General features: G+C 51.3%; 1 protein-coding gene across 16 annotated transcripts in view; it reads left to right on the top strand.

Annotated features, from left to right (window-relative positions):
- SERGEF (secretion regulating guanine nucleotide exchange factor) overlaps positions 1-27441 on the top strand; it is a 217128-nt gene extending 189687 nt beyond the window's left edge. For 13 of the 16 annotated variants that reach the window (XM_025894495.2, XM_025894493.2, XM_025894497.2 and 10 more), the window contains one exon: positions 27091-27441. In XM_025894495.2, coding sequence (XP_025750280.2) covers positions 27091-27262 — 172 coding nt within the window. In that variant the 3' untranslated portion in view covers positions 27263-27441. Of the gene's footprint in view, positions 1-11126; positions 11247-11523; positions 11792-27090 lie in introns of those variants that run through there. The other 3 variants (XM_025894498.2, XM_025894500.2, XM_073882858.1) reach the window with 2 other exon arrangements.

Consider the following 27441-nt stretch of genomic DNA (forward strand, 5'->3'; position numbering starts at 1 on the left):
GACCCCACTCATAGCAGGTACTGAGAGCAGTCACACTCAGAGAGACAGACAGTAGGACGGTGGGTGGCAGGTGCTGAGGAGGGGGAGAAATGGGAAGTAATTATTCAATGAGTACAGAGTCATTGCGGGGAGACGCAAAGATGTGACGGTTGCAGCGTGAGTGTACCTCAGCCCACTGAGCTGTGTGCACTCGCACGTGGTTAAAAGGGCAAACTTTATGTCAGGTATGTTTTAGCACAATTTTTTAAAGAAAGAATAAGAAAAAAATGCATTTTAAGCTCATGTTAGTTAATATTATTGTGGTAGGTAAGTGATGATGAGGGCTTAAACTAGGACAGCAAAAATGAGGATGGAGAAGAGGAAACCTCTTCTGGATCTTTTTAGGCAGACCCCATAGGGCTGGGTGACCGGGAGCTATGGGCATAAGGTAGAACCACACGAGCTCCTAGGGCTCCACAGAGCCAGGCCCCACAGCCCCGTCAGAGCCGCTCTGAGGACCCATGAATTTCTGCGGTTTGTCCTGCAGGGGCAGAGGGCCAGAGCCGGCTGGTGCTGAGTCACCCCCTGGGCCTGGTGCTGCCAAGGCCCATCTCTCTGTACCCATCTCCCAGACAACAGCAGCTGCCACATCCCAGGCATGGGTGCTCAAGGCTCTGCAAAGGAACAGCCTCTGTCGCTCAGAATCAAACCCCTGCAATCTTACCACGATGGCCTCGCCTCCCTCCCATGGGATCTGAAAGCCTAGGGAAGAATCCCACCAGAAACCTGAGAGAAGAGGCAGAAGGGCTCTTCCTTTTGGTCATTCAAGTTCAAGCGTGGAGTTTCCATTCCTACATTTTACGGAAACCTCACCGAAACCAAGACTGGGGATGGGGAGGTTTGTGCCACCTCGGTCCTGTAGGAGAGGGCCAAGCTGACGGGGAAAGGCTGATGGTGCCCCCTCGCAATGAATGCGAATTGGGGAGCCTGTTGGGCCTTTGTAGAGAGGCAGTTGGTGTGGTGGTGAAGCTTCCGGGCTCAAGCCAGAGGGTTTAGGTTCACGACTCAGCCACGCCACTAACTAGTTATGTGACAGTGAACAAGCATTAACCTCTCTGAGCTTCGGTTTCCTTAATGATGAAGGGGAGATAGCTATCTCATGGGATTTTTGTGAAGTGTAATTGAGATACATCCATGTAGGGCGTGGCACATCTTAGGCGCTTAATAGACATGTTTTCTTTCTCCGCTGTAAAATTTCATCCTTCTTTTTTTTCTCATAACCACCCTGAAAGGAAGAATTTCTTTGTCTGCTTTTTGTTTGTTTGTTTTATAGGTAAGGAAATTGAAATTCTTAAAGATTAAGAAACTTGGCCTAAATCCCTACAGGAAGTGGCTGGTAGCTCTGGGTCCCTCTAAGCCTTTGCCCTTCCACTGGGACACTCTGCTTCCTTTGTCTCACTCAGTCTCCAACACAAGTAGGCTCATGTATGAGACCACTTCTAGAGCAACACCTGGGTAGAGTGGACACCCAGGAAGCTATAACCATATAGTGTTTAGATACAGTAACAGGAAAGTGTGTGTGCGGGAATAAGGCCTTCTTTCCATCTAAGGGAAGGAGAGAATTATACATATTGTATGTGTATATATAATCTTTATATATAAAGTACCTTGGAAACCTCACTCATTCAAAGTCAGCTGCTGGAAGAACCTTCCTGATAGCAGCGGACATCCATTCCTGGTTCTGTGGCCTTTCAACCCAGGGGATGAATGAAGTCAGCTGGCCTCCCTGAACTCAGCCTGGAGTGGTTGCAACACAATCCTCACCAGGGAGAGTTTGAGAAGGGATGCGACCTCTGGGTTGAATACTTGATTTGCCTCTTAGAAGCTGTGAGATCTTAGTCCAGTGCTCAAACCTCAATTTCCTCAATCTTTGAAACAGGATTAATAAAACTAACCTGGCAGAGTTGTTTGGATTAAAGGCTATAGAGCCAGACTACCTGGGTTTGAATCCCAGCTCTGCCGCTTACTAGTTATATAATATTGGGCAAGTCATTTTCTCTCTCTGCACCTGGGTTTTCTTGTCTGTAGAATGGGTATAATGGAAAGACCTAAGTCTCAGGGTTGTGGTGAAGATTGATTAGTGAGTTAATGCATGTGACGTGTTCAGAGTAGTGCTTAGTCCATTGTACATGCTCAGTAAATGCTAGTTATTATTGTTACTACCTTTTGCCTCTCCCTGGAAAGCCAGCTGATGGTGACCGTAAGCTCTAGTGGCTACTGTAAACATGCATGTGACTCTTTTATGGGGGGAGGAAGGGGTGCACAGTACCACCAGCCACAGAGGAGGGGAGGAATCCCTGGTCTTTCAATAGATACAGAAAACAATGCACCTGTCCTGGCAGGCTTCCTGAGGGAAAGTGGTACTTTTCCTGGTCCTCGAAGGAGGACCCTTTGGTCTATAATGAGTAAGGCCACTTCTCTATTTGAGATTTCATCTGATGGGTGATGTCATGTGCTTGTCACCACATTCCAGGCCATTATCGGAGGAGGAAGTAGGACCCCCAGAGCGGAGCCCAGAAATGAAAGCATTGGCCTAGGCAGAAGGCAGAGTCGATTCTGGATCTCTTGACTTGGGTCACAAGGGCAGCAAGGCACAAGGACAGATTCCCCAACCGGGACGCGAGGACCATGACCCCCGTCTGGCAGGAGCCAGTCTTGGGGCCACACAGTGACCTCTCCCTTCAGCCAGCGTGTCAAACATGATCACGTTTTCTGTGTGCCTTAACATGTCGGCAAGCACTGACAGTAGGCAAGACAGTGACCAAGTGGGAACTGCGGGAGGTTCAAATGACAGGAAGCAAAGGCTGCTGCCGGTGTATGTGTCTCCCCTTGGAGGGAGAGAGACGATAGCAAAGAGTCAGAGACCTCATCTTGGCAGCCCTGCCTGCCTGTAGATGTTTTTTTTGGATTGCTGGGATTCTTTCTTTTTAGTGCCCCTCGCATTTAGTAAGCCTCCACCCGCAGATCCCGCCCTGCCTCTGCTACCCTAGTGGAAGCTGAGGAAGAGGTTCGTCCATCCTTGGGCTAATGTTGTTCAGGGGAAGAAGCCTCCCACCTCCCCGGAGACAGTGGTGAGCAGCCTGGGGCAGGGAAGGGGCAGCCCAAGGGGTTAGAGCAAAGGGAGCTTGCTCCGTCCCCGCCCCAGGGAACGCAACCCCTTTAGGGCAGAGAACACAGTCCATCCGTGTTCCCACCAGGAGTCAGATGGAAAGAGGCTCCAGCCTGGATTTGCCTTCAGGAAGAAGACCACTCCTAGGTTAACAAAATCCGTGTCTTCCCCTGACACTCAGAGCTCAGCTTTAAAAGCAGTTGAGACCCTGGAGTACTGATGCAGACCCAAATCCCAAATCAGATACACATCCCAGGGAAGAATGGAGAGCCTGAAGACCATGTCCTGCTTGAATGAGCAAACCTATTCATACCCCCAGTTCTTGTTGGCACCAACTACATGCCCATGGAGGAGAACTCAGGAATCAGCAGTACTATTTGTGAGAAAGTCTTGTCCTGGCGTTCTTCAGGGAAATTCTACTTCCTCAGGCCCTGTGATGAAATTGGTAAAGCATGGGCTTTGGGGTCTCCCTTACCAAGTGACTCGACTCTCTGGACCTCAGTTTCCTTATCTGTAAGCACACATCAGAATAGCAAAACCTACCTCTCAGGTCTTTAGGAGGATTACATGAGGTAAACTAGATGAAAACACCCAACCTCACATGTATTCATGTATTAGTTGGGGTTCTCCAAAAAAACAGAACTGATAGGACTGATCTCTATCTATCTATCTATCTATCTATCTATCTATCTATCTATCTATCTATTTATTTTAAAGAATTGTCTCACATGATCGTGGAGGCTGCCAAGTCTGAAATCCTTGGGGCAAGGCAGCAGGCTGGAGATTTAGGTAAGAGTTGATGTCACAGTCCTGAATCCGAAGGCTGGAAACTCAAGCAGGGTTGTATTGTATTGCAGCCTTGAGGCAGGATTCCTTCTTCAGGAAACATCAGTCTTGGCTCTCATGGCCTTCAACTGATTGGATGAGGCCCACCACATTGATTGTAAATGTTAATCACATCTCAAAAAAAAAAAATACCTTTACAGCAACACCTAGATGGGTGTTTAACCAAACAACTGGTCACCATAAGCTAGCCACGGTGGCCCAGAGTTAACCATTACACCACGCAAGGGCTAGGGTTCTCAACAAAGACATTCCCTTCGCTCTCTTTCTCCCTCCTGTTCAGAGTCATTGCTGAGGTCCGAAGAGGCTTCATCGGTGACAACTCTGGCATGTGGGCCTGGAAGTGGTTAGAATCTGGGCAGTGAGACCTGTGTGTCCCTCCTGTCTCTCTGAGATCTGTTTCTGCTGACTTTACACCCTAGGGAATTGGTGTCCCTACTTCCCGAGTCAAGTGCTGGAGCAGCCTTCGTGGTTTTCCATTGAAGTCTGCAGTCAGAGCCATACCAGTTTCCTCTGTGTTCTGTCCAGGCTCTTCCCGATCCGCTTCTCCAGTACCTGCAGTGTGGCATTCATTATGTTTCTTTCTGGGGTTGGATTGAAGACCTGGGCAAGACTGTTTGACCTGCCAGGATGGCCTTTCTGGTGCGGGGCTGGTTAGCGGGGACGGAGAGACTGCGAGGGAAGGTTTGGTGGGCGAGTAAGAGTTAACGCCCTGCCGAGAATGTTTCAGGTGGCATTCTGCCTGGAAGGGGAGAGCCGGACTCCGTTCCATCTCAGAGATTTATACTCTGCAGGTGATCCAAAGTGCTTCTCAGTTTAATGGAATGTGGAATTGCTTTGGCCAAAGAATGCCTGGATGGGACTTCTAAGGCAGCATAGGATTGGGGGGAAGCTCCGGACCGGGAATTAGACCTGGACCCTGCTTTGCCACTACCTCCCCGTGTGATCATGGACAAGTCACTCCCTGAATTTAGGCCTCAGCTTCCTCTTTCACAAAATCTGGGAAACCACACTCCACTCCACCTTAGCTTTGCACAGATACCACGTTACCGCTTTTACTTTTATTTTATTTAAGATTTTATTTGTTTATTTTAGAGAGAAAGAGAGAATGTGTGAGAGGGGGCAGAGGGAGAGGGAGAGAATTTCAAGCAGAGTCTGCGGAGCTCCCATCCCAGGACCCTGAGATACGACCTGAGCCAAAACCAAGAGTCGGACACTTAACCCACTGAGCCCCCCCAGGCGCCCCTACCTTATAGCTTTTAGAGCCGTCTTTACAATTTGTCATCTCTGTTCCTCCTGCCAGTCTTATGAGGTAGGCAGGATAGAGATACAGCAATGGACTGTTCCCATTCTGCAAACAAGGTTCAAAGAGATTAAATGACTTGCCTAAGTTCGCACAGACAGGAGGCACTATAGCTAGAATTGAACCCAGCTTGTTCGGGGGTATCCTTTCAAATATGGTAACGTCTATAGAACTATAAAGGAGAGCACACGTTGGGGTAGACAGAAAGCCAGTGGGAGCGGTGGGGCAGCGGGAAGGACAGCAGCATCAGAGAGGGGGTGATCCCGCCGTCATGTTCCCAAAGCAACCAAGGCTTTGGAGGCACAAGTTAGTCTCAGTGGATGGACTCCCATACACCGAAGGAGGGTTGGTCTCCAGCCACTCAAATTAAAATGTTTTCTCGTGCTGTTGATTCAACTCAGAAAACATTTATTGAGGCTTTATCACAGACCAGGCTCTCTACTGGGGGGAGGGGGCCAGAATAAGGAAGCAGAAGTATAATGCAAAGTAGACTGTCTTGTCGACTTCTGCAAGCAGAAGTATAATGAAAAGTTTTATATTTGAAATGTAAACACAGGGCTTTGGATTTACACTGGAAGCTGTGTGCGATTGAGTCATCCTGGAGAGATGAAGGCAAATACAGCTGAGCCCTGAAGGATGAAGCAGGATTGGACCATCAGGAGACCGAAAGAGGAGAGAGGTCTCTGCCCTGCTCTTCCTCCTTGGCCCCCTGCGGCAGCGACCACTGGTGTGGTGTGACAGGAAGCCGGCTGCCACGGCCTGTTTGCTGGAGGACCTGGCCAGCTCCAGCCCCAGGGGAGCCTCTCCCCTTGCCTGTCAGATTTGACGCAGTGCCTGAGCCATATAGTGCAAAGCAAGAGAGATTGTGCCTGGCAGCTCTTGGAAGAGTACCCAGGAGGAAGGGAGGCACAGGGGGCCCTTGGCGGGGGAATGGGCAGCTTGGAAGGAGGTACCTTTTTCGTAATTGTGCCTACCCCTCCTCAGGGCCTGGGAGGCTGAGCTACTGCTTTGCATGTGTGATGTTAGACTCAGAGTGTTTTGTGTCTTTATTTTAAAACTGGCTTCTCAGTCTCCTGTGCAGTTTTCTGTCAGCTCGTTGCCATGGAGGAGTCGGTTGGGGCTGGAAGCTCTTGTCCCTCTCTGTGTCAGCATTTTTGGACCCCCCCCAGCTGCCTCCTGCCCTTCTACAGATGAAGGGGGTGCAGGACCCCACTGGGTGGGCAGGCCCTTTCTCTGCAGGGACTGGAGCTGCATCTCAGTTCCCTTTGGGGTAGAGTTTCATTCATCTGTGTACTGACTCAGCAACTCTGTCGTGCCTGCCTCTGTGGGCCAGGCATGGCGCTATGCTCCACGAGCACAAAGATAGGACTGTGGCCTGGGGTGGGGGTCGGGGGGCAGGGGTGGACACGCGCATCCTCGGGCAGGACCCTGCCGGCCAGTTCTTTCGCACCATCCCTTTCTAGTTCTCTGTTCCTCAACCTCATTCTTTCTTAGAATTTCAAGGACTGTGTGTGCTTCTCCTCCAACCTTTATCACTGCTCATTTAGAATCTCCCTGGGAGTTTCCTACTAGTCTCCGTGCTTCTGGATCTCATTTCCTCTCCGTGTCTCCAGCACCTGGCTCGGGATCTCAGGCAAAAGAGGGGCTCCCCTAGGAAGTTTCTGTCCAATGGAATCCTTTGGCAGACTCTCAGGGTGTCTGTCTATCCTGTCTTTCTTCCTCTCTTCTGAGCCTAGAGGCGGTGTGGGTGGTAGCATGAGCCAGTGGGAAAAGGAAGGACTTTGGAACCAGATCAATCTGCGCTTGAGTTTTGGCACCACCTCTTTCTAGCTGCATGATCTCAAGCAAGTGACTTCTTCACTTGGAGCCTTAGTCAAACCCAACACTTTTCTTTAAACCTGAATCGCCTGTTAGTCAGTAATTGAGTTGGGACATTTTAAAAAACAGCGTAGGAGGTCCTGGTGGCCATTTACCCCTCCCCGGGGCTCTCCTTCCGCACCGACGTGGGACCCAGTTGAGAAGAGGTTTGGAGCTGTGTTCTGGCTGTGACCCTGAGGTATGGTAGGACCTGATCAAGTCTCTTTCCTTACCAAGACCTCAGTTTTCCTCTTTGAAAAATTTGGGAATTGGATTGGGTGATCTTGAAGAGTTGTTTTCATTCTAAAAACCTGAAGGTTCAACTTTAAATGAAAAATCTTCCCAGAGCTGGTGTGACCATCATCACTAGTGCCCCCAGGTCAGAGGCTGGCCTCAGCATGACCCCTTCTGCCCGCCTCTCGAGCTGCTTTCCCAGGAAGCTCTGGCCTGGGACCCTGGCATTGGTTGCAGAAATCCCTTTGGATGTAATAGTCCTTTTGAATGCATCCTCTCTATCCTACCCCAGTCTAGAGGCTAGGCTTGGCTTGTATCCCAGAACAGTGGAGAATTGCTGGAAGGAGGAGTTTCTTCCTTCTTCACCTGTGTCTTGCTTTTCTTCAGGACCTGTTGCCTTCCTGAGCCTTTGGCTAATGAGGATTGTATTTCTTGAGCTACCCGCAAGCCAGGGTTCTGTGCCAGAGGAGAAGAGATACAGGAGGCATTTCCCCCCCCCGGCCAATGTTATGGACCCCAATCTGTGTTATGAACAGGCAAAACAAAGCAGAGCCATGAAGTTTCTGAGAGGCTTGTCCAGGGAATTTACCTAATCCTAGGCCTTCTGCCTTGGGCAAGTTCTTCCCTTCTCTAGTGCCCAGTGTCCTCTTGGGTCGCGTTGAGACGGTTGGGCCAGTGATCTCAAAGTTCCCTTCCTGCTCTGGAATTTCTTTTCGAAGTGCTGTAGCTCAGCTCAGGGAAGGAGTGCTCGTTGTAGACTTTCTAGTGGAAGGAGGACTGGAGCGAGCCTTGAAGCCTAGATGAGGATTTGGACTGGCCCAGGAGAAATGGATAAGGGCCTTCCTGACTGGAAGAAGTGGAAGGAGCGTGTGGGAGCACAGCCAGAGACTGTGGAGCAGGAGGGTGGAGCAGGGTGGAAAGACCTCCTGATCAAAGCAGAGGGTCCATGTGGGTCATGAGGAGTGAGAGCAGTCTTGGAGGAGGAAGCTCTTGCCATCCCTCCGAGAGCCCTCATCCCCAGTGGCACAGGTAGCAGCAGTCCCTAAGGACAGAGAGGCAAGCAAGGTGGGTTAAAACCAGGGCCCCTTCCCTATCTGGGGGCCCTAGTCTGATGCTTCTCGTGACAGAAAGACCTCCAAACAAGAAGGTACAAGGGTCAAAGCTAGGAGAGGACACCCCCTCAGGGTCCTTTCCTTCTCACTTCAGCCAGCAGGTTCTTGGTTGGTAGGATCAGGGCGGAGTGTGGGAGAGAAATCTGCCTGAGAGAGCTGCCCTTCTGCCATGGTTTGTTCCTCCCCAAATGTTTTCCTGAAGTCAGGGTGACAAGGAGGGGTATTTTGACCATGCCCTTGAGAGTGGATTCTAGATCCCTCTACGAGGCTTATGAATCAAAGAGTCTCACATCCTAGACCTAGCTGTGACCTCCATCCCCCCAGTCCTCTGGCTCAGGCTGGCTCCTGTCACCCCTCCAAACCCGCAGCTTCACAGATGCCAGGCCCTCTGGGTCGTGCCTCCTTGCTTTCTCTCCCGCCGTCTGTCTTCTGCATCCCACCACATCTGAGACAGTGTGGGCTCCGCTCATGCTCTTTCCCCTGGACCTTGCCTCTGCCTCCAAGCCGGTCTTCCTGTGGCCCCTCCTCCGCATTCAGCCCAAGTGCTCCCTCAGTGTTACCCACCGTGACGACAATGACAATGATGATGACAGTTATTATCCAGATTTTGCCTCTGAAGCACAGCTCTGATTCTGCTCCTCCCTTGCTCAAAAGTCTCAGTGGCTTCCAATGGCTGCTGGATAAAGTCCAAAATCTGTAGTCAGGCATTTTGAGGATTGTATTTTCTGAGCCATCTGCAGTGATATGCCCCCTACCTGTCATTCCCAATTGATTTCCTTCTACTGCCTTGTGCACTGCCTCTTCCACCAAACCAAGCTACCACCATTAGCTCTACAAGCGCCATCTACCTTCCCAGCAAGCCAAGTGTTCACATTGTTCTTCCTGCTCGGAGGCCCTTCCTCCCCCTCCCTTAACATTTCTTTTTTCGTCGGGAAGTCTCCTCTGATCACCTAGACTACATATTCCTTGATGGTTCATTCTGTACCCCTGATGGCATCTGTCAAGGTAAACTCAAATTTTGTTTTTGTTTTTGTTTTTGAGTGACTTAGAAAGACCTACTTTAGCCCACTGTTTTTGAGCAAGCTTGAAATTAGGGACATTGGAATCAGGGGAAGCTCAGTCATCAAGGCCTGTCCAGCGAGGCTTCAATGCTTATGCTGTTCCTTGAGGGGATCTGGAAGTTACCCAGTATCCATGGGCACATAGTCTGCGAGCTCCACATGCTCATGCCTCCTCTCTGCTGCGTACAAGCAAATTGGCAGGAGAGGGTAGAAACCCAGGGGAACCATACTAGCTATGGAGTTGGCTCTTGCTAGGTCAGGATAGGGATCAACCATCCAAGGTATAGGGACCTCTATGATCCTGGGAATGTATCCTGGAGGCTACATATCCTGGAGGGCCTGTTTGGGGGTCCTTCAGCAGGAAGGCGAGGGGTCTGAGAGCAGGAATCTTAAGGTAATTATCGTGGGGCATTCAGATTCCAAGGGGATCCAGCCAGACATCAACTTGGGGGACAGATGCCATTAGGTGGTGAGATGGCAACAGAGTGTAGGCTGAGTGTCAGGGTCCTGCCCGTCCAGCTACAATTAACTCAGACCCTCTAGCCTCAGAAACCCTCAGTTTAGGGGTCACTAGTCCTTTGGCTGGGCATTCCCAGTGGGGGTCAGCAGGGAGGCTGTCAAAGGGAAATGGGCTCCCTTTCTGGGCAGGATTGACTTGGAGACAGGTGTGACCTCAATTTGGAGACACCTTCTTCTGGTCTTTGGTTCCCTTAGGCAGGCAGAACTGGGGGAGGCAATGGCTGACATTTTGCCAGGCCTGGAGGTGAGTCCTGTCTCTCCTCCTGGTTCACAGTCTGGCTCACCAGGCCCTTGCCTCCATTTCAAACTCAGGCCATGATCTAGCCACCTCTGGGCCACTGTTGGGAAAAGTCAATCGCAGGCTGATACTCACTGCCTGTAAATGGCGTGGAATTAGACTAATCAGTGACTCTTAATTCCCCAACAAATGCAAGTGCTGTGCTAATTGCCAGGGTCCACGCAGGCAGATCCCTGGCTGGCAGCATCAAACAAGAGAAGTGGTAATTTGGGGGCTGGAGTGGGGGAGGGCCTGCTTTGTTGGCTGAGCCAGTTAAAGACCATATTACCCCGAGTGAGCCATAGCACAGAGAGCCGGGCTCTCGCCTCCTTATCAGCCAACAGCCACTTGAGTGGCCCACAAGTGTGTTTGCAAGAGCTGAACCTCAACACGAGTGGAACAGTTGCTTGTCCATTCATGGGATTTTTTTTTTTTTTTTTTTTTTGGCTCATCAAGGACAATTCTACCAGCAGCCTGGCATGGCACTGCGAGGGCAGCTCACGGGGGATAAAGCATCCCCAACCTTGGTGTGCTGTTACCATGGCAACGGGGCATTCCAGACTCTCCAGGCAACCTCACTGACATCTGCGGTGAGAGATTCAGATGGAGAAGGGCCACTGCTCTTTCTCCAGTAGAGACAGAGCAAATTGTGAAGACAGGGAGCCATCCGCCGAGGACCAGATCTTAAAGGAAAATGCTGTTCCATTGGTATGGGGGCTTCTTGGTGAAATGGCATTTAACTAGTTAAAGCTACCTGTTCTGTCTGTTCTAGTCTATCCGGGAGGAAGAGCCACAGGATCAGGAGAGACCTCCTGGAGGAAGAAAGTAAGAGGAGATGGGGAAGAGTAGGGGAAGCAGTATGAACAAAGGCCTAGCCGGGAAGGCAGATGGAGTGAGTAGATGGGGTGCGCAGTTGGGTTTGGTGGGAGAAAAGACATTGGTGGAGGTGGACAGGTGTCAGCCTTGCCTCTCTGAAACTTGCTGCTCTGAGCCTTAAGCAAAAGCCTCGTGGTGGCCTCACTCCACCCAGACAGTGGGTGGAGGACACTCTGCCTTCCTTTCCTGAGTTATGGAGACTGATCTCTGCACCTCACGCCTCACTTCAGGGGGCCATTTCCTATTCTCTGTCTTGGCTCACAAGTGTTTGCCTTATCTCTTGTACCCATTAGCATCACTGAGCCTCTGCATTTCATAGACAAGCTGAGATCCAGAGAAGAAGATGCTTGCCTGAGGTTTCCGAGATACAGAGGCCATGGAACATAGGAGCTAAGAACTTGGGTTCTGGAGACAGACTGACCTGGTTTGAGTTCTGGCTCCACCATTCAGTTTCCAGGGGAGCCTGAGCCTCACCTTCTTCAGGGGTGAAATAGGGATCCTGAACATGCCTGCCCACCCGGGTATTACAGGTGCAAACTGAGAGAGTGGAAATGGTGCTGCAGGATTCCCAGAATGTAGTGAGTGCTCAGGAAATTTGGGTTAGTAAGAGATGGGGAGTTCCTTAAGAAATGGGGATTATCTTCTTCATCTTTGCCCATTCCTCCTTCTCCTTCCTCGTACACATGAGCACCCAGATAGTACCGCATCTCGAATTGATAGTAGAAGGATGTTGGTGGATTGGATGAATGCTCGGAATAAAGAACTGCCCATGTTGGTGGACTCTACACTCCTGGCAGGTGTGTTCAGCTTTGGTGCTGTTTGGTCTCCGCAGGCCTGGAGTCACACAGGCCCAGGGTCCCATGCAGCTCAAGTCCCAGATCCAGCTGCCCTGTGGCCCGGGACTTATGCTTCTCAAGATTGTTGGTTTCTTGAAGGACAGGAATAGATTCCTTCAACCTTTGGGCACCATATATGGTGTAAATAGTAACTAAGAGATGACTTAATATACAAAAGGTTTGCGTTCCCCTGCTGGAGCAGGGGCATGGTCCCGTCTTCTGACTTCAGCTCTGGTGATCCACCAAATGAAAGCTCTTTGGGTCCAGATTTCTTCTGTGGAACTGTGGCTGTTAACAAGTGCAGATAGTCATAAGGCCATGGTTTGAGAAACAGTGGCCTACTGCCTAGAGCTGGGGAAGGTAAGACTCAGCAAGAAGCAGAGAGTTAGGCTCGCTCGTGCAGCCCATAGGTGCAGAGGCCCCCTAGGAGTCTCATCCTCCGGTACCTCATCCACCGCCCTTCCCCCTGTGCCACGAAGGCAGCTGAGCCAGGAAACGAGTGACACCGTGGAATAACAGAGTGGTTTCCATAGCAATGCTCAGTGGCTTGTGCCTGTCGGGACACCTCAGTCTCTGATCTGAGCTATCTCAGCTAGAACTCGTGTGAGGTGTCCCTACTTGTGCCATGCAAGGGGTCTTGGGGGTGGGAGGAGAGGAGGGATGGCACGCTTTGATCATGGGGATTCTCCCAAATGTACTAACAGCAGGCAGCAAGAGAGAGCAGACCCAGGAGGGCTGGGAACTGGACCCTGGGCAGGAGGCCTGAGGCCACCCGGTGGCAGCTGGGGCGATGGGGGAGGGAAACAGGTGTCAACCAGGCATGTGTCACAGGATGGACTCTGCGCTGGGCACTCTACACCTTCTTTCGGGAAAAGAAAAATTGTAAAGGAAAGGTGATCGTCCTTATTTACAGATGAAGAAACCAAAGCTCAGATCTACACAGCAGGTGACAGGCAAGATCATATCCAAGCCTGTCTGACTCCATAGCTACTGAGGAGCAGCAGTTGTTTCCAGAGTCTCGGGCTCATCCAGTGAGAACTTAAGATACATGCTGCCCTGGGGACTCTTCCTGGTCTGGGGACGTGGGGGGTCTGCCTGCAGGGGGCTGCAGTGGGTGCTTATTCAAAGAGCTGGAACAGGCTTGGCCAGGCCGGGCCGAGAGAGCCGAAGGTTGAGTCTGACCGGTCGTTAGCTGTAATGTCTCTCTTCCCCACAACTGAGGCTGCAGGCACTCTACAAACTGCATGTCCCTTCAACACAGGCTGCCCCGACTGCCGCCTCCGCATACCCCCACAGCCTTCCTCTGGATTCGTGACCCAGGGCGGCCTGCCCAGCTCTTCGACTGGGCTTTCCTCTCAAGGGAATGAGCTCCTGCTGGGGCAAGGAACAGCTATTCATTCCTAAAACGAGTATTTATTGAGTACCTTATATATACCCATAACTGTTCTCAGTGCTGGGGATGCAGCAGTTGAACAAAATGAAATTTTTCCTCTCATGAAGTTTTTCGTTCTAGTAGAGACACAAGTAAATATCAGATGGGGTGTTACGTGCCAGGAAGGAAAATAAAGCAGGGTGAGGGGTTAGGAGGATGGGGTTGAGTGGTCAGGGAAAGTTCTCTGAGAAAGTGACATTGAAACTGAGCCCCGAATGAAGGCCCCATGGACTCAGAAGCCCACCGTTAGCTCTTGAGCTGCCCGCCGCTCACTGGGGAGCGCCTATGTTTGTCATTCCCGCGCTTTCCCACTTCTCACTCGGGTTCATAATGTCTTAGGCTCGCCAGAAGTCTGCTTTCATTCATTCACTCATTCATGTCTAATAGGCACGTCCACCTTAGAATGTCCAGAACGGAACTCTCAGGTTTTCTCGCCAAGCCTGGCCCTCCCCCAGGCCCCTCGACCTCACGCACAGCGCTACTGTAGTGAACCCCCCTTTCATTCACTCCCTGTGTCAGAGTCCATCAGCAGGTCCTAGACACCCTCCTGTCAAAGTAGAGTAAATTCCTCTGCCCCGAGCCCGCTCGGTCTCTCCCCCTCATGCGGTCCTCTGCAGGGGGGGGAGCCTCCTGAATGTCTCTGTTTCCCTTTCACAGAGCAGCCTTTTCTAATTAAGTCAGGTCTTACCACTCCCCGCTTAAAACTCTCCAGGGGCTTCTCTCAGCATTCTTAGAATAAGCTCCTGACTCCTCAGCAGGCCTTCCCTCCCTCCCAAGGCCCACCTCTCCCCGGCTCCCAGGGCCCCACACAGGCGTTGGCCTCCTCGGCCTGCAACCGGCAAGACGTCCCCCTCCGGGACTTTGTGTTTATCGTTCCCTCGGCCTGGAGAGCTCTTCCTCCCGGTGCTTGTGTGGTGGGCGCCTTCTCGTCCGCCAGGGCACAGCTCAGAGGCCGCCACCTCACTGGGTAGGGCTTCCTGACCACCTGTCCCGGTCGTGTCATTCCATTCTGTTTCTTTATAGCTCTTCTCACTGGCTGCATCCTGTTGATTCGTGTGTCTGCTTGCTTGCTGCTCCCCCATTAGACCGCGCGCCCCCGGAGGACTTATTACTGCTCTACTCTTCCTGCTAGAGCCGTGCGTGAACCTTCGGGCGCTCTAGAACTCTCTCTCCACTCGGGTGTTCACTCTGATGGATAAAACCATAAATAAATAGGTGGAGCCCAGAGGACTTAGGGCAGCGAAACTCCTCTGTCTGACGCTATAATGGTGGATACATGTCGTGGGATATTTGCCTAAACCTACAGAATGTACCACAACGCCAAGAGTGGCCCCTGATGGAAACTGTGGATTTAGGGCCATAATGAGGTGTCAGGGTAGGTTCATCGACTGTAATAAATGTACCACTCAGGTACGGGACATTGATAGTGGGGAAGCTGTGAATGTATGGGGACGGGGAGCTTTCTGTATTTTATGCTCAATTTTTCTGGGAACCTGAAACTGCTCTAAAAAGGAAAAAAAATATATTAAGGTAAATTAAAAGGATTAAATCCCTTAGTTTTTTCACTATTTCATACTATTATATTTCCTTTCTTTCTTTCTCTTTCTTTCTTTCTTTCTCTTTCTTTCTTTCTTTCTTTCCTTCTTTCTTTCTTTCTTTCTTTCTTTCTTTCTTTCTTTCTTTCTTTCTTTCTTTCTTTCTTTCTTCTTTTTGACTGTCATGAAGTTCAGTAAAAATTTACTGTCTGTAAAAGGAAAGATAAATAAGAGCCAGACTCTCTTCCCAAAAGGGTTTGATCCCTCTGAGGAACTGGCCACCGCTCTTCCGGGTGCCCCAGACCTGGCTACCCGCTCTGTCTGAGGGCTTCTTGCTGTGTGCCAACAGCATTGAACTGAACCGGGTGCAGCACCAAACACAGAGCAGACACTCAGTAGGATTTTAGTAAGTGACTGGAGAGCAAGGGAGAATTCCTTCTCAGGTTTGTGTTTTCCAGCAGTTTCTCTCTAGAGCCCTAATCTTCTGATCTGCATGGGGATTCTTCTGGCCCTGGCTCTGCGTTCCAGAACAGACCTTCTAACCTCCACCCCCACTGTTGTTCTAACTCCCAGCCTCTTATCCTGCACACTGGTGATTCCCAAACAGGCATGGGGAGCACAGCATAGAGACGCTCTGTCGGTGACCAGCTTCCAGAAATGGCAGGAGTCCCACTGCCCCTGGTCCCAGAGCTGCATCTGTGCCCCCGCCTCTCCGCGGGTGCCCCTCGGGGATCGCTGTGTTCGTTTAGTAAGATGACAATTAATGGAGACAACTTGAAAGTTCCGGCCAGGGCCAGAGAGCAGCACACAGGCCAGGCCAGGTGGGACAGCTTCTTGTGCACAGTTTAGGAGTATACATGTGGGCTGTGGGCTCAGCAGGAGTCAGCAGGCGTGGACTCCAGTGCAGCTAAGGTGACCTCAGGCTACACTGATAGAGGCAGCCTCTGGGACCAGGTACACGGCCAGCAGGGCACCCTTGGCCAGGTCTGGGGACACACTCAGAGAGGGGCGATGGCAGCCTGGAACCTATGGAGAACAGGGTCCCTGGCTGGTGGGGATGACAGGCCACCAAGTTGTACAGGGGATGATATGTCACCTCCAGCGAAGAAATCTTAGAGGTTAGGAGAGTCCCTTGCAACACGTGAAGGAATTGAACTCCAGAGGTGCCACCTGTGCCCTTAACGCTCCACCCACCAGGACCAGACCCCTGCTGGCGGGACCAGGCTGCACAGCAGGCCGGCTCATTCCAGCATCTCTCCCAGCCTGTTTCTTCCTCCACAGAGTGTGATCACCGTGCCATCTTCCCAGGACGCCCTGCTAAGTGGGATGGGTCATGCAAAAGCCCCAGCACCGTCTGTGGTCCTCGTAGGCCCTCGAAAAGGATAGTTGCCTTCTCTGTTCCCTCCGCCGGTGCGGCCAGGAAGCCCAGAGAGCCAGCAGTCCCACAGAGAACACAGAATTCAGAAAGACAGTCCGTGGGGAGGATTTCAGTTGTTTATAAAACAGGCCAACACGTTTCCACGTCGTAGGTTCTAAATCCATCATTCCTAGCTCCCTAGATCTAAGAATAGTCCCCCAGTGGAGCCAACGTGCCGCGTGCCACAGCACGCTCTCTGCGCAGGTGACTGGGGAATGTAGCCCCAGCAGCCCCAGCACCTCCTACCCTGGGGAGGTTTGGGGCGGGGGGCGGGAAGGCTGGCCTCTGCCTGTCCCAGCTTAGCTGTTTTCAAACCTCTCCCAGACTCCGTTTTCTCTCTCATACAATGTCGATCCAAACCTTCCTCACTGGGCTGCCCTTGACCATCACACGTGGTGCCTGCAGCGGTGCAAAGGGGGAGGCGGAGAGCAGCGGGAAGGTGTGGAGGCGAGGACCTCCACTCTGGGTCTCAGTTTCCTCTTTGGTAATGGGACAGAAATTGACAAAGAATGGGGCAACTTTTGGAGATATGAGGTTTTAAACGAGGTTCTCAAGCAGCCCCGGCCTCGCAGCCTCAAAATGAGATCTATGAGGGCAAACCCAGAAATTCATCACATTTCTCTTTATCATCTGAACCCAGGCCATTCATCTGTCTGATGTGAGGAGGCCAGCCTGAAGGCCTGGGGCCCGGGTGGGTATGTCCCTACTCTGCTCTTCGGCCTCCACCTTCCTCCCTCTCTCATACACGTCCACACCCACCCACACCACCACGGTCAGAAGGACTTCTGATTTGTCTCATCCCATGCTCTGCCCACCGTAGGAGGGCCTGCGCCGGCGGGGGGGGGCTCAGAACCTCCGGCGGCAGGTCACCCGCTGCTCTCCTGGGCAGGCTCCCAGCCACTCCAGCCTTCTCCCTGATAGTGAGCCGAAGCCGGTCTGCCCATAGCATCTCCTCCCGCCCCACATCCACAGGCTCTCTTTGGCCCTCCAGGAGAGAACAAGGCGGCTCCATTCTCTCACTAGCCATTCATTCATTTATTCATTCGTTCGTTCATTCATTTGTTCGTTGGTTCGTTCCCACAAACAGGTATTGATTTATTAAGTACAAATATATGCTAAGCACCATTTAGGTGCCAGGATACCGCAGCATACAAAACTGAGTCCCTGCTTTCAAAGAGCTGTGTTCTGGTCAGGAGAGAGAGATAATAAAAATATAAAGAAAAATAAAGCAGATGAGGAGACAAAGATGGAGTGGGGTGTAGATAGCTATTTCCCATAGAGCTGTCGGGGAAGGCCTTTCAGATAAGGTGACATTTGAACACATACCTGAACAGCATGAGGGAGTGAACCTGTGGTAGCAGCGGCAAGGGCATTCCAGACAGCAGGAACAGCAAGTGCAAAGGCCCTCAGGTGGGTACTGTTGGAGGATCAAGAAGTCAGGGGAGCCATGGTGATGTCAGCAGGGTGGGGCCCCTGGGACTTGAGGTCAGGGGATGCTGTTGTTTGCCTGGGTAAGCGGAGAAGCCGCTGGAGGATTCCGAGTGGAGCAGAGCCGCGTCTGACTTAGGTTTTAACAGGATCACTCGGGCTCTGTGTGGAGGACGGACAGTGAGGGGCAGGAGGGGCAGCAGAGAGGCCAGCACAAAGCCGTCACAGAGTTCCAGTGTGAGGTGATGGGGCTGGCGAGAAGTGGCCGGGTTCTGGTACCTCCCTGAGTCCCTTCTTCCGCAGGCCCTCACCTTTTCTTACATGTAGACACCCCGCCCCGCTCCTCGCCTTCAGCCTCACCCGCATCTGCTCAGTGCTGCCGTGGATGCTGGTCTGGAAGGGCCCCTAGGCCAGACTGCTTCCACTGACAGCCTTCCGTGAGGCAAATTGGGCCCCAATCCCAGAACATCTCCAGAGTGATTCTGTGGGCGAACAGCCCCACTTTCTGATTCTGGAATGGCTTCCTCCTGCTGCCTCGGCTCCTGCCTCAGGGTGTCCTTGGCCCTGGAGAGTGATGGAGAGACTAGTTATTGGAAGGGTCCTGCACTGCCCATGCCTCTTCCCTCAGCCGGGCCCGGTGGGGCCATTGTCCTCAGAGCCTTCTCATGGCCTCTCTGTAGGAGCTGCCCCTCTTTCGGGCAGGGTGACCGGGGACAGAGTCTTGCCCCTTTCTGTTCTTGAGCCCTGCGACCAGGCAGCAGCTCTGGCCACGGACCAGGGAATAAAGGCAAGCAAGCAGGCACGGAACTGGAGTTGATGGCACCCGATTTCAGCATTATGTGTATGTGTCTGCCCCTCCCTGCTGCTCTCCAGACAGACTGCGGGCAGGGGAAAGTAGCCGTCTCCCGACTGCCTGTCCCATGGGCCTGAGGACTGTTTGATGAGTGAGCCCTGTTCTCAGCACCCCACTCCCATCCCAGCTCACAGACTGGTGAGCCAAGTGCAAATATAAATACCTGTAGAACCAGGAGGGGGGTGGTGCATATGCTTAGAGGGTTCTGGGTGCTTTAGGAGCTCAGAGGAAGTGAAATTAACAGCCTTCCCACAGCCCAGTGCGACCCAGCCCTATACCCAGCCACCGTTCACTTTTGCAGCAAAACAGGATGCCACTGGGATCAATGAAAGGAACTCAGAGTGGGCAAATTTCAGTGGGTACCCTCTATTTAAGACTGGTGAACTCCTACTCGTCCTTCAAAACCCAGCTAGGAAGTAAGTTCTGGAACTTGCAGTGACACCCATCTCCCCTCCCCAACAGAGCATGCCATCCTCTCTGCACTACCTCTGTCCCTTGGAGATGCTGTTGGTTGGTTTGTTTTTTTTTATCATCATCCTTTGTTACTACATTTTAAAATATTTGAACAAATGACAAAATCTTGGTCGCCCTTTCCCCCCATTTCTCCCTCTCTTTCTCAGAGATTCTTCTCAGTTGGGGATGTATTCCTCAAGATCTGTACATCTAGACATATATAGGGGATCTACATAAATCGAATCATACTCTCTCTATATTGTTCTGCAACTGATTTTCTCTTTAAAATACCTTAGATATTTTTCACGTCAGGCCGTAGAGGGCTACCTCCTTATTTTTAATAGCTGCAGAGTAGCCAGGTAGTAGGGGCGAATCATAGTTTCTTTAAACCCTCCTCTATCGATGAATATTTTGCCTCCATTCCCACCCCCCCGCCAGTCTTTCACAATTACAAACAGTGTTGCAGTTAACATTGTTGTGCATGCTTCCGTGTGAACATGGGCCCTGGGTCCCCACCATCCTCTTTTCTCATGGCTGTCTTCCCCAGTGGACTGGGGGCCCCAAGGCAGAAACTGAATTTTCCTCTTCTAGGTCTTGTGTTCAGCACAGGGCCTAAGCAGAAGACGTTGCCCACATGTCTGAGCAAACTCATGACAGTGTGAAAGGCCTGGGTGAATTCGGGAAGCAGCAGCAAGCCTGCGGGGCTGGAGCAGAGCCTTGGGAAGAGGAGTGACACAGCCAAGACCAGAGAGGGCCTGGAGGGCCAGCTAAGAGTGCTGGTCTTGGGCTCCTTGGTGGTGGGAGACGGGAGGTTGTCCACAGGAGCTAGTCCACGCTCTGCTGCCGTCTGGACCCCCCACCCGGGCCAGCCGCCTCTGCGTAAAGGATAGAGTCGCTGTTAACAGTTGTCCAGGCACGAGAGGGTGAGGAACTGAACTTCTTTCTATCCTCAAGTCACCACCTAGACCTAAAACACTTCAGGAAACCTGAATCCTGGATTCTTCACACGCCATTCCTTGCTCACACAGCAGGACCCTAGGGAGCACCCCAGCAGTTACCTCCAGAGGGGTGGGATCCATGTGAGCTTGATGGCTGGACACTCAGAAGTCTTTCCCAAATTTACCCAGCTCCCAGGCCAGCTGGGGCCACACTGACATTTACCGGCTTCCTGAATCCAGAGCCTTTTCCACGAGGGTACTCAGACCTCACCCGCCCTGCGCCCCTCTGCCTGGAATGACAGAAGAGCAGCCCCTCCTGATGCTCGAGATCTTGGACAGGAGACAAGGCGAACCTTCAGTTGCCCGGCTTCTTGCCCACATTCCTCCCGCCATTCCCCACCCTGGCCGAGGCGGGAGGGGCAGGGCCTGCGCGGCCCCCTCAGACCTAGGCCCCAGCGCTCACAAGGGCTCAGTGAGCTTTGTGCCCCTCTGCACAGTGCTTCTTTCATCAGCGCCAGCTCTTGCCTCCCGCCGCTGACCTGGTCCCCACGCAGATGGGCTGTTACTCTGTACCTTTCCCTAATTACCTGGGGAGCACGGTTTTTGCTAGAGAGGACGGTATATTAACAGAAGAGGCCCCTGGGTCACACTGCCCAGGTTTGAATCCAGCTCTGCTTCTTACCAGCTGTGTTACCTTGCATGGTGCGTGCCATCCCTCTGGAAAACGGGGATAATGTTAGATTGTACCTCATGGTCTTGCTGGGGGGGATTCAGTGAACTGTGTAGCACAGGGCCTGGCAGACGCTAAGCATTCAGTGATTTTTTTACACTTCACATGGTTTGGCATAGCGAAGGCACCCGAGACTTGGGAGTCGTGGATTCTAGTCCTGGCTCAGAGTGGCTGTGTGCCCAGGAGCAAGTTATCTCAGCCCTCTGAGCCTGGTTACCTCCTCTCTAACACGTAGGTCATAACACCTCAGAGGTTGCTGTGGTGATTAAGTGCCGTTTGTGTGGAACTGGGAAGCACCATCCCGAGGTTGCAGCCCTCCTCCTCGCGGTCTGAGACGACAGCTAGAGCGCCAGCCACCACGTCCACATTCCCAGTGACAAGACAGAACAAGGAGCAAAGGGTGCATGCCATCCGTCTCTGAAGGCCGGGTGCCATAAGCCATTACAGAACCTTCTGGCTGACATCTCATTGGCCATACCCAGCTGCAAGAGAGGTTGGGAAATGTAGTCTTCATCATGTGGCTCGGAATGAAGCTTTACCACACGCGCGCTAGCACACGTGCTCAGGTGTTTGCCCCTCTTCAGCAAGGCTCTCCAGCAGAAATGCGGCCTCCTCCCTAGCACTGGGCTATAATCCCAGCACCATAAGGCCCTGTAAGGACCCAGGTTGCCAAGAAGCTCAGGCAGGTGCCACAAGGCCTGAACAGATTTGAGTGTTGTGTCCAGCCTGTGCCAGGACCCTGCCAGTCCCTAGGTTCCACTGCCCGCAGGGCTCTTAGGCTGACGCAAGTGTGGTGGGCCACAGGCCCAGCCAGCACTCGTCACAGCCTGGCTCAGGCCAACTCCATTGAGCCCCATGAGCAGGGGCTCTGAACTCTTAAGAGGCTAGGGAATCCCCCAGTAACTGTGGTCTTTCCACCCAAGGCCCAGCCATGTGCCTCAAGGCCAGTAAAGTAGATCTGGATCAATCAGGTGGGTTTCCATGCCTCGAGGACCTGGTAAGTGTCAGGCCTGCGGCAGAGAGCCCTCCGTAAAGCCAGGAATCACCCTGTAACCCACCTGTCTTAAACTGGGTGTTCCGTATTCCAGGTAGCTCAGGGAGAGGCCTACCGTAGGCCGTTCTCCTCCCTCTCACTTCTTTATGAGGACGGCCTGCACGGTAGCCTCTTGCTGAGGCTGGAGGGGGATATAGGAAACCGATTCTAAAACGCTGGAGGGGCTAGTACCTAAAGGTGTCTTCTCTTCAGGGGATAGCTAATCTTTCAAAGTTCAGCAGCCTGGTTTTTGTCCCATAGGAGATTTGTGTAAAGTGTTCAGAAACTCTGAGCTTCTTGTCCTTCCACCCCAGGCCTTTCCACCTGCCGGTGCCCCTCCTTCTCCTCTGTGCCGTTGGACACTGGCGTGGTCTTTCTTGCCTTGCCCTCCTTTCCCCGTGGTCTCTTCATTCGTGGGCATGAGCTCTCACCAAGTGTCAGGCACTGTGCTGGGGCATTATATATGTCACCTCATGCAGCCCTCCCCCTAGCAGCCCTGTGACAGAGACGGGGACAGAGGTACCACGACCACGCGGATGTTTGGGAGTGTGGGACCCAGGACAACCTAGCACAGCCCACAGCAAATAGTGTATATTCTACACGTGTGCCACGGGCCGGCAGAGGATGACCCACCGGCCACATCTGACCTGTGGCCTGTTTCGGATGGACTTGCAAGCCAAGAATGGTTTTGAAAGGGTTGCAATAAAGAGGAAGAATATGCAACAGAAACCAAATGAGGCTCTCAAACCTAAAATATTTACTCTCCGCCTTTTTAGAATGAATTTGGCAAGGCCTGGTGTATCATATGCAGAGTCGGCCCGGATCCTGGAGCCACACTGCCCGGTTTCTGGTGCCTCTGCGTCAGCCTCTGTGAAGGGGGGATAGTCTGTGAGACACAGCTGCCTCCTGGGGTTGTTGGAATTAAATGAGATGAAGAATATAAAACACCTAACTTCAAGTAGGCTTCTTTGGAAGTATTGGGGGAGGAAATTTCTGGTCCTTGGCCAGGCTTCTCGACCCAGTGGGCATGAAAGCCCTGGCTGCAGGCCTCTGGCTGGCCCGGGCCCTCCGTGCGAGTGTCCTTTGGCAGGAGGGGAGGGACCTGCCAGCCGGTGTGCCGCGTCCTGCCAGCGGGGGTGCGGGGGGCACGGGGGGGTGCGGGGGTGGCTCAGGTCCGCCTTCCTCCCGCCTGCACTCCTGCTGACCGTCAGCTGCTGCCACTCCCCGGGCCCGGGCACCAAGCCCACGCCAGGTGCTAAGCGAGGCCCAAAGGTACCAAGCCGCTTGCACTTCCCCACCTCGGGCCTCACACCACTGTAGGAGCCACAGCCCCGGGCCCGTCCTCTCTGCGGGCATTTCCTCACCCGTGGGCCAAACACGGAGACATCTGTGTTCCCCCAAACCCAAGCTTTTGGCCCGCGATTGCTTTCCTACTGGGGGGAAGGAAAAGGAAGGGTAATCCCTGGCCAGCCAGCCTCCCCCTGTGAAAAACAGATTTTCAGTGGATAAAGAGTGAAATGTAAAGATTAAATAAAATAAAATAAAATCATTGAAAAATCAAAAAAAGAATATTTCCTGATAGGAGAGGGATGGGCTTTCAATTCTTAGAAGCAGTAGAAGAAATTATAGAAGATCAATGAATTTTATTACAAAGAACCAAAAAGCTTATGTTTTATATCAAAAGACCCAAAACAAAATTTTAAGTCGAACTGAGAAAAAATATTTATGCCAGATATGGCAGAGAAAGAATTAATATTTTTAAAACAAAAATCTTTAAAACAAGAAGGTTCTTAACAGAGAACAATAACAAATATTTATACAATACTACGTGCCGGGCACCATTCTGAGTACTTCATACGTACTTACTGATTTAATTCTTGTAAACAAGTTTATGGTAACAGTACTATTGTCCCCATTTAACAGATGAAGGAACTGAGGCATAGATGCTAAGTAACTTGCCCAAGGTCATTCAGCTAATAAATGGAGGAGCAAGGGCACCTGGGCGGCTCAGTTGTTAAGCGTCTGCCTTCGGCTCAGGTCATGATCCCAGGGTCCTGGAATCGAGCCCCGCATCGGGCTCCCTGCTCAGCATAAAGCCTGCTTCTCCCTCTCCCCCTCCCCCTGCCTGTGTTCCCTCTCTTGCTGTCTCTCTCTCTCTCTGTCAAATAAATAAATAAAATCTTTAAAAAAATAAAAAAATGAATGGAGGAGCTAGGATTTGAAGCCAGACCATCTGGCCCTTGGGTCTGACACTTTAAAGCCTTCTATACTAAACAGAAAAAGATAACGAAGCAGACAGTACACAAAAGAGGAAATACAAATATCTGAGAAACATAAGAATTATCTTTCAGTTTCTCTGGCAGTAAAGTACCAATAAAAACAATGAGATACTTTTTCTGTCTTCAAATTAGAGAAGATTTTTAAACGTTATAATAAGCAATAAATACTGGCAATTCTGAAGCGCAATGGAGACTTCCGCAGGTTGCTGTAGTTGTATTCAGGTGGCCTTTCTGAGAAAATACTGTGGAAGCATTCAGAACAGCACCCAGGAATCTCAAAAAAGTCCATGCCAGTTGACAAGGAATTCCCATTCTAAGAATCTAATTTGAGAAAGCAGTGAGACAAAGATTCACATGCAAAGATGTTCATAGGAATATTATTCCAAATAATGAAAGATTAGAAACAACCTGTGTATCTGATAATAGGATACAGGTTAAGGAAAACTGTTGAATCTCCACAGTGGACAATTAGGCAGTCATTTTGAAGGAATTTGTTTAACAAAAGATACCAGAGGCAAAGTGAAGAGACATACCATGGACTTGTGGGAGAAGACACTTAGAATGCATAGCACGGTGAAGATTTATGTAAATAAAAGAACACACAAAAAAACCTTACAAATCAGTAAGAAAAGGGCAAACAAAAACAGGTAAAGAATGTGCAGAGGCCATTCATAAGAAGAGGCAACTCAGGGCGAAACGTGAAGTGACAATCCCTCTCACTAGTAGTCCGGGAAATGCAGATTCATGCGTTGTACTTAGCAGAATAGCAAGAGTCTAACAACAAAGAGGAAGTATTCAGAGCCATCACTGATGGGGCTGGATGGGCCTGCAGGCACTGTGGACAGCTCTTAGGCCATACCGAAATTCAAACACGTGACTCCACCACCCTCACACTTCTAGGGTCCAAGCCTGCGCCAACACCAAGGAGACATGCTCAGGAACGTTCGTGGTAGTGCTGCTTATAATAGAAGCGAAATTACTGTTATTGTATAATATTGTACATTATATATTGCATAATAAAATAGCAACAGTCATTAAAGAACTGTCCAGTAGAAGGGAAATGGATAAGTAAAATCTGACTTCTACATAATGGGATACTATGCACAGTAAAATAAATGAACTAGATCTCTAACTATTGGCTCATATAAATTTCAAAAAACAATGCTGAGTGTAAAGAGCAAGTATAAAAAAGATGTCTCGATGATACGATTTACGTAAATGTTTAAAACAAACTAAAAACCTGACATAGTATTCAAGGACAAATAGGTAGAAGGTATAAAACCAGCACGCCAGTAATGAACACCGGCTTGGAAAGAGTGGCTTTTTGCTGGGAGACATAGCTAGAGGGCAAGAATAGGGGGTGGGGCTGAGACTGTTTCTTTATGATTTTTTTTTTTTTAAGGGGAGGGTTGAGGCACATACAGCAAAATGTTGACTAATGTTCTAAGTCTGGATGGGGTATGTGTCTTTTCTGTTAAATTATTTTCTGTACTTTTCTGCATATTGAACAATTTCAAAATTCCGCAGTATTTTTAATTAACTTTTTTAATAATTTGCGGTTCTGTGGAGAAATACTTGTGTTCTAATAGTGAGGGACGAAAGCAGGACAAAATATACACAAATATTTACAAATTTCACAATTAAAGGTCTCACTAAAATATTCATACTCGTGGCAAGACTCCAAGTCTGCTTTTTCTTTACACTCATGCGTATTTTCCGTTTTTTGTCATGAAGATGTATTAGTTTAATAAACTGGACAAAAAAATATTTTTGACGACTATAGAAAAATATGAGTGAGTTTGGCCCCAGGAAAGCATCTAAAAGCTAGGAGGAGGGTATATGATGGGGTGTGGGCATCACAGGCTGTCGGAGAGATCTGCCCTTGGATGCTGGCCTGGAGACTCTCTGGCTCTATGACTGCGTTCGTTCCATCTTTTACCCCATCAGTGAGCCCCTCTTGAGCACCCGGTGAGGGACACAGCAGTAAACGGGACATCCACGGTCCTTCCCTCCCTGTAGGGCAGTTAGCCAGTGAGAGGGACCAGTCGCCGCCCAAGTCATCGGTCCACCGCCAAGTGCGAGGGCCCCCATGAGGGCAGCGTCCGGGGGTGATAACAAGGATCCGAGTCGGCTTGGGTGGCCAGGGAGTCTGGCTGCAGAGCGACACTGAACTGGAATTTAAAAAAAGATGAGGACGTCCGGAGCCCAGTGAAGAGAGGGTCTCGAGAGAAAGAAAGGCTCCACGGGGCCCATATAAGGAAGTGGGAGAAGCCAGCGGCTCTGGAATGCAGGGGGTGGGGGGACAGTTGCACGAGGGAGGCCAGCAAGGTCATCAGGAACCAGATCGCTCGGGGCCTCACGGGCCAAGGAAAGGCCCTGAAGCGTGTGGGAAGTCCCTGAAGGCTTTGGAGCTGGGGAGTGATGTGGTCAGACCTGCAGTGGTCAGAGATCACCTAGACTCTCGCTGAAGATTGGGGTGGATGGTGAGCGGCCCAGTTAGTCCGTTGGCTGTTGGCCTGACCTCACGTGTGGGAGAATGGGGTCGGAACCAGGGGGTGGCAGCGGAGATGGAGAGACCCTGAAGGATTTGAGGTATTTCTGAAGGCAGCGTTGGCAGGTCTTGGATCGTGGAGGGTTGGGGCCGGTGGTAGAGGAGGGAAGGGCCAAGGAGGAAAGCCAGGTTTGGGATGGCAACGGCTGGGCGTTGGTAGGAGTGGGAGACACTGAAAAGGCTCTAGGGGGCAGGGTGGAAGTAGTGCGCGTGCTGTAGTGTGAGCAGGGGTAGTGAGCATGCCACCAAGTGTGGTTGAACTTTGGTTTCTTCGTGTGTAAACTGGGCTTTATTGTGCTCCCTGTGCCCCCAGGGTGAGTATTTCAGCCCTGTTCTCAAAACCTCTTCTAGAGCAGTCTTCTCTCTCTTTCACAGGAGGGACGTGTTACTCTTGGGGCTGGAACGAGCATGGCATGTGCGGGGATGGCTCCGAAGCCGACATCCGGGCCCCGAAGCCCGTGCAGGCTCTGCGGTCATCACTGGGACTCCTTGTGGGCTGTGGGGCTGGCCACTCCCTGGCCCTCTGCCAGTTGCCGGCCCTCCCTGAGTTGGTCACTGGCTCTTCCCTGGATGCCCCTGAGGACGCTCAAGATCAGGAAGCCATGGACAAAGAGAGAAGCCGGAAGGAAAGGCAACCAGACACTTCTACCCAGACCCAGTCTGGCAGGTCCAGAAATGGGGGGCTTGGGACAGAGGCCCTTTAATAAAGCGACTTTTCCCACCCAA

The sequence above is a fragment of the Callorhinus ursinus genome, unplaced genomic scaffold (genome assembly GCF_003265705.2).
Source record: "Callorhinus ursinus isolate GAN/ISIS: 27379988/994484 unplaced genomic scaffold, GSC_fseal_2.0 scaffold49, whole genome shotgun sequence".
NCBI lineage: Eukaryota > Metazoa > Chordata > Mammalia > Carnivora > Otariidae > Callorhinus > Callorhinus ursinus.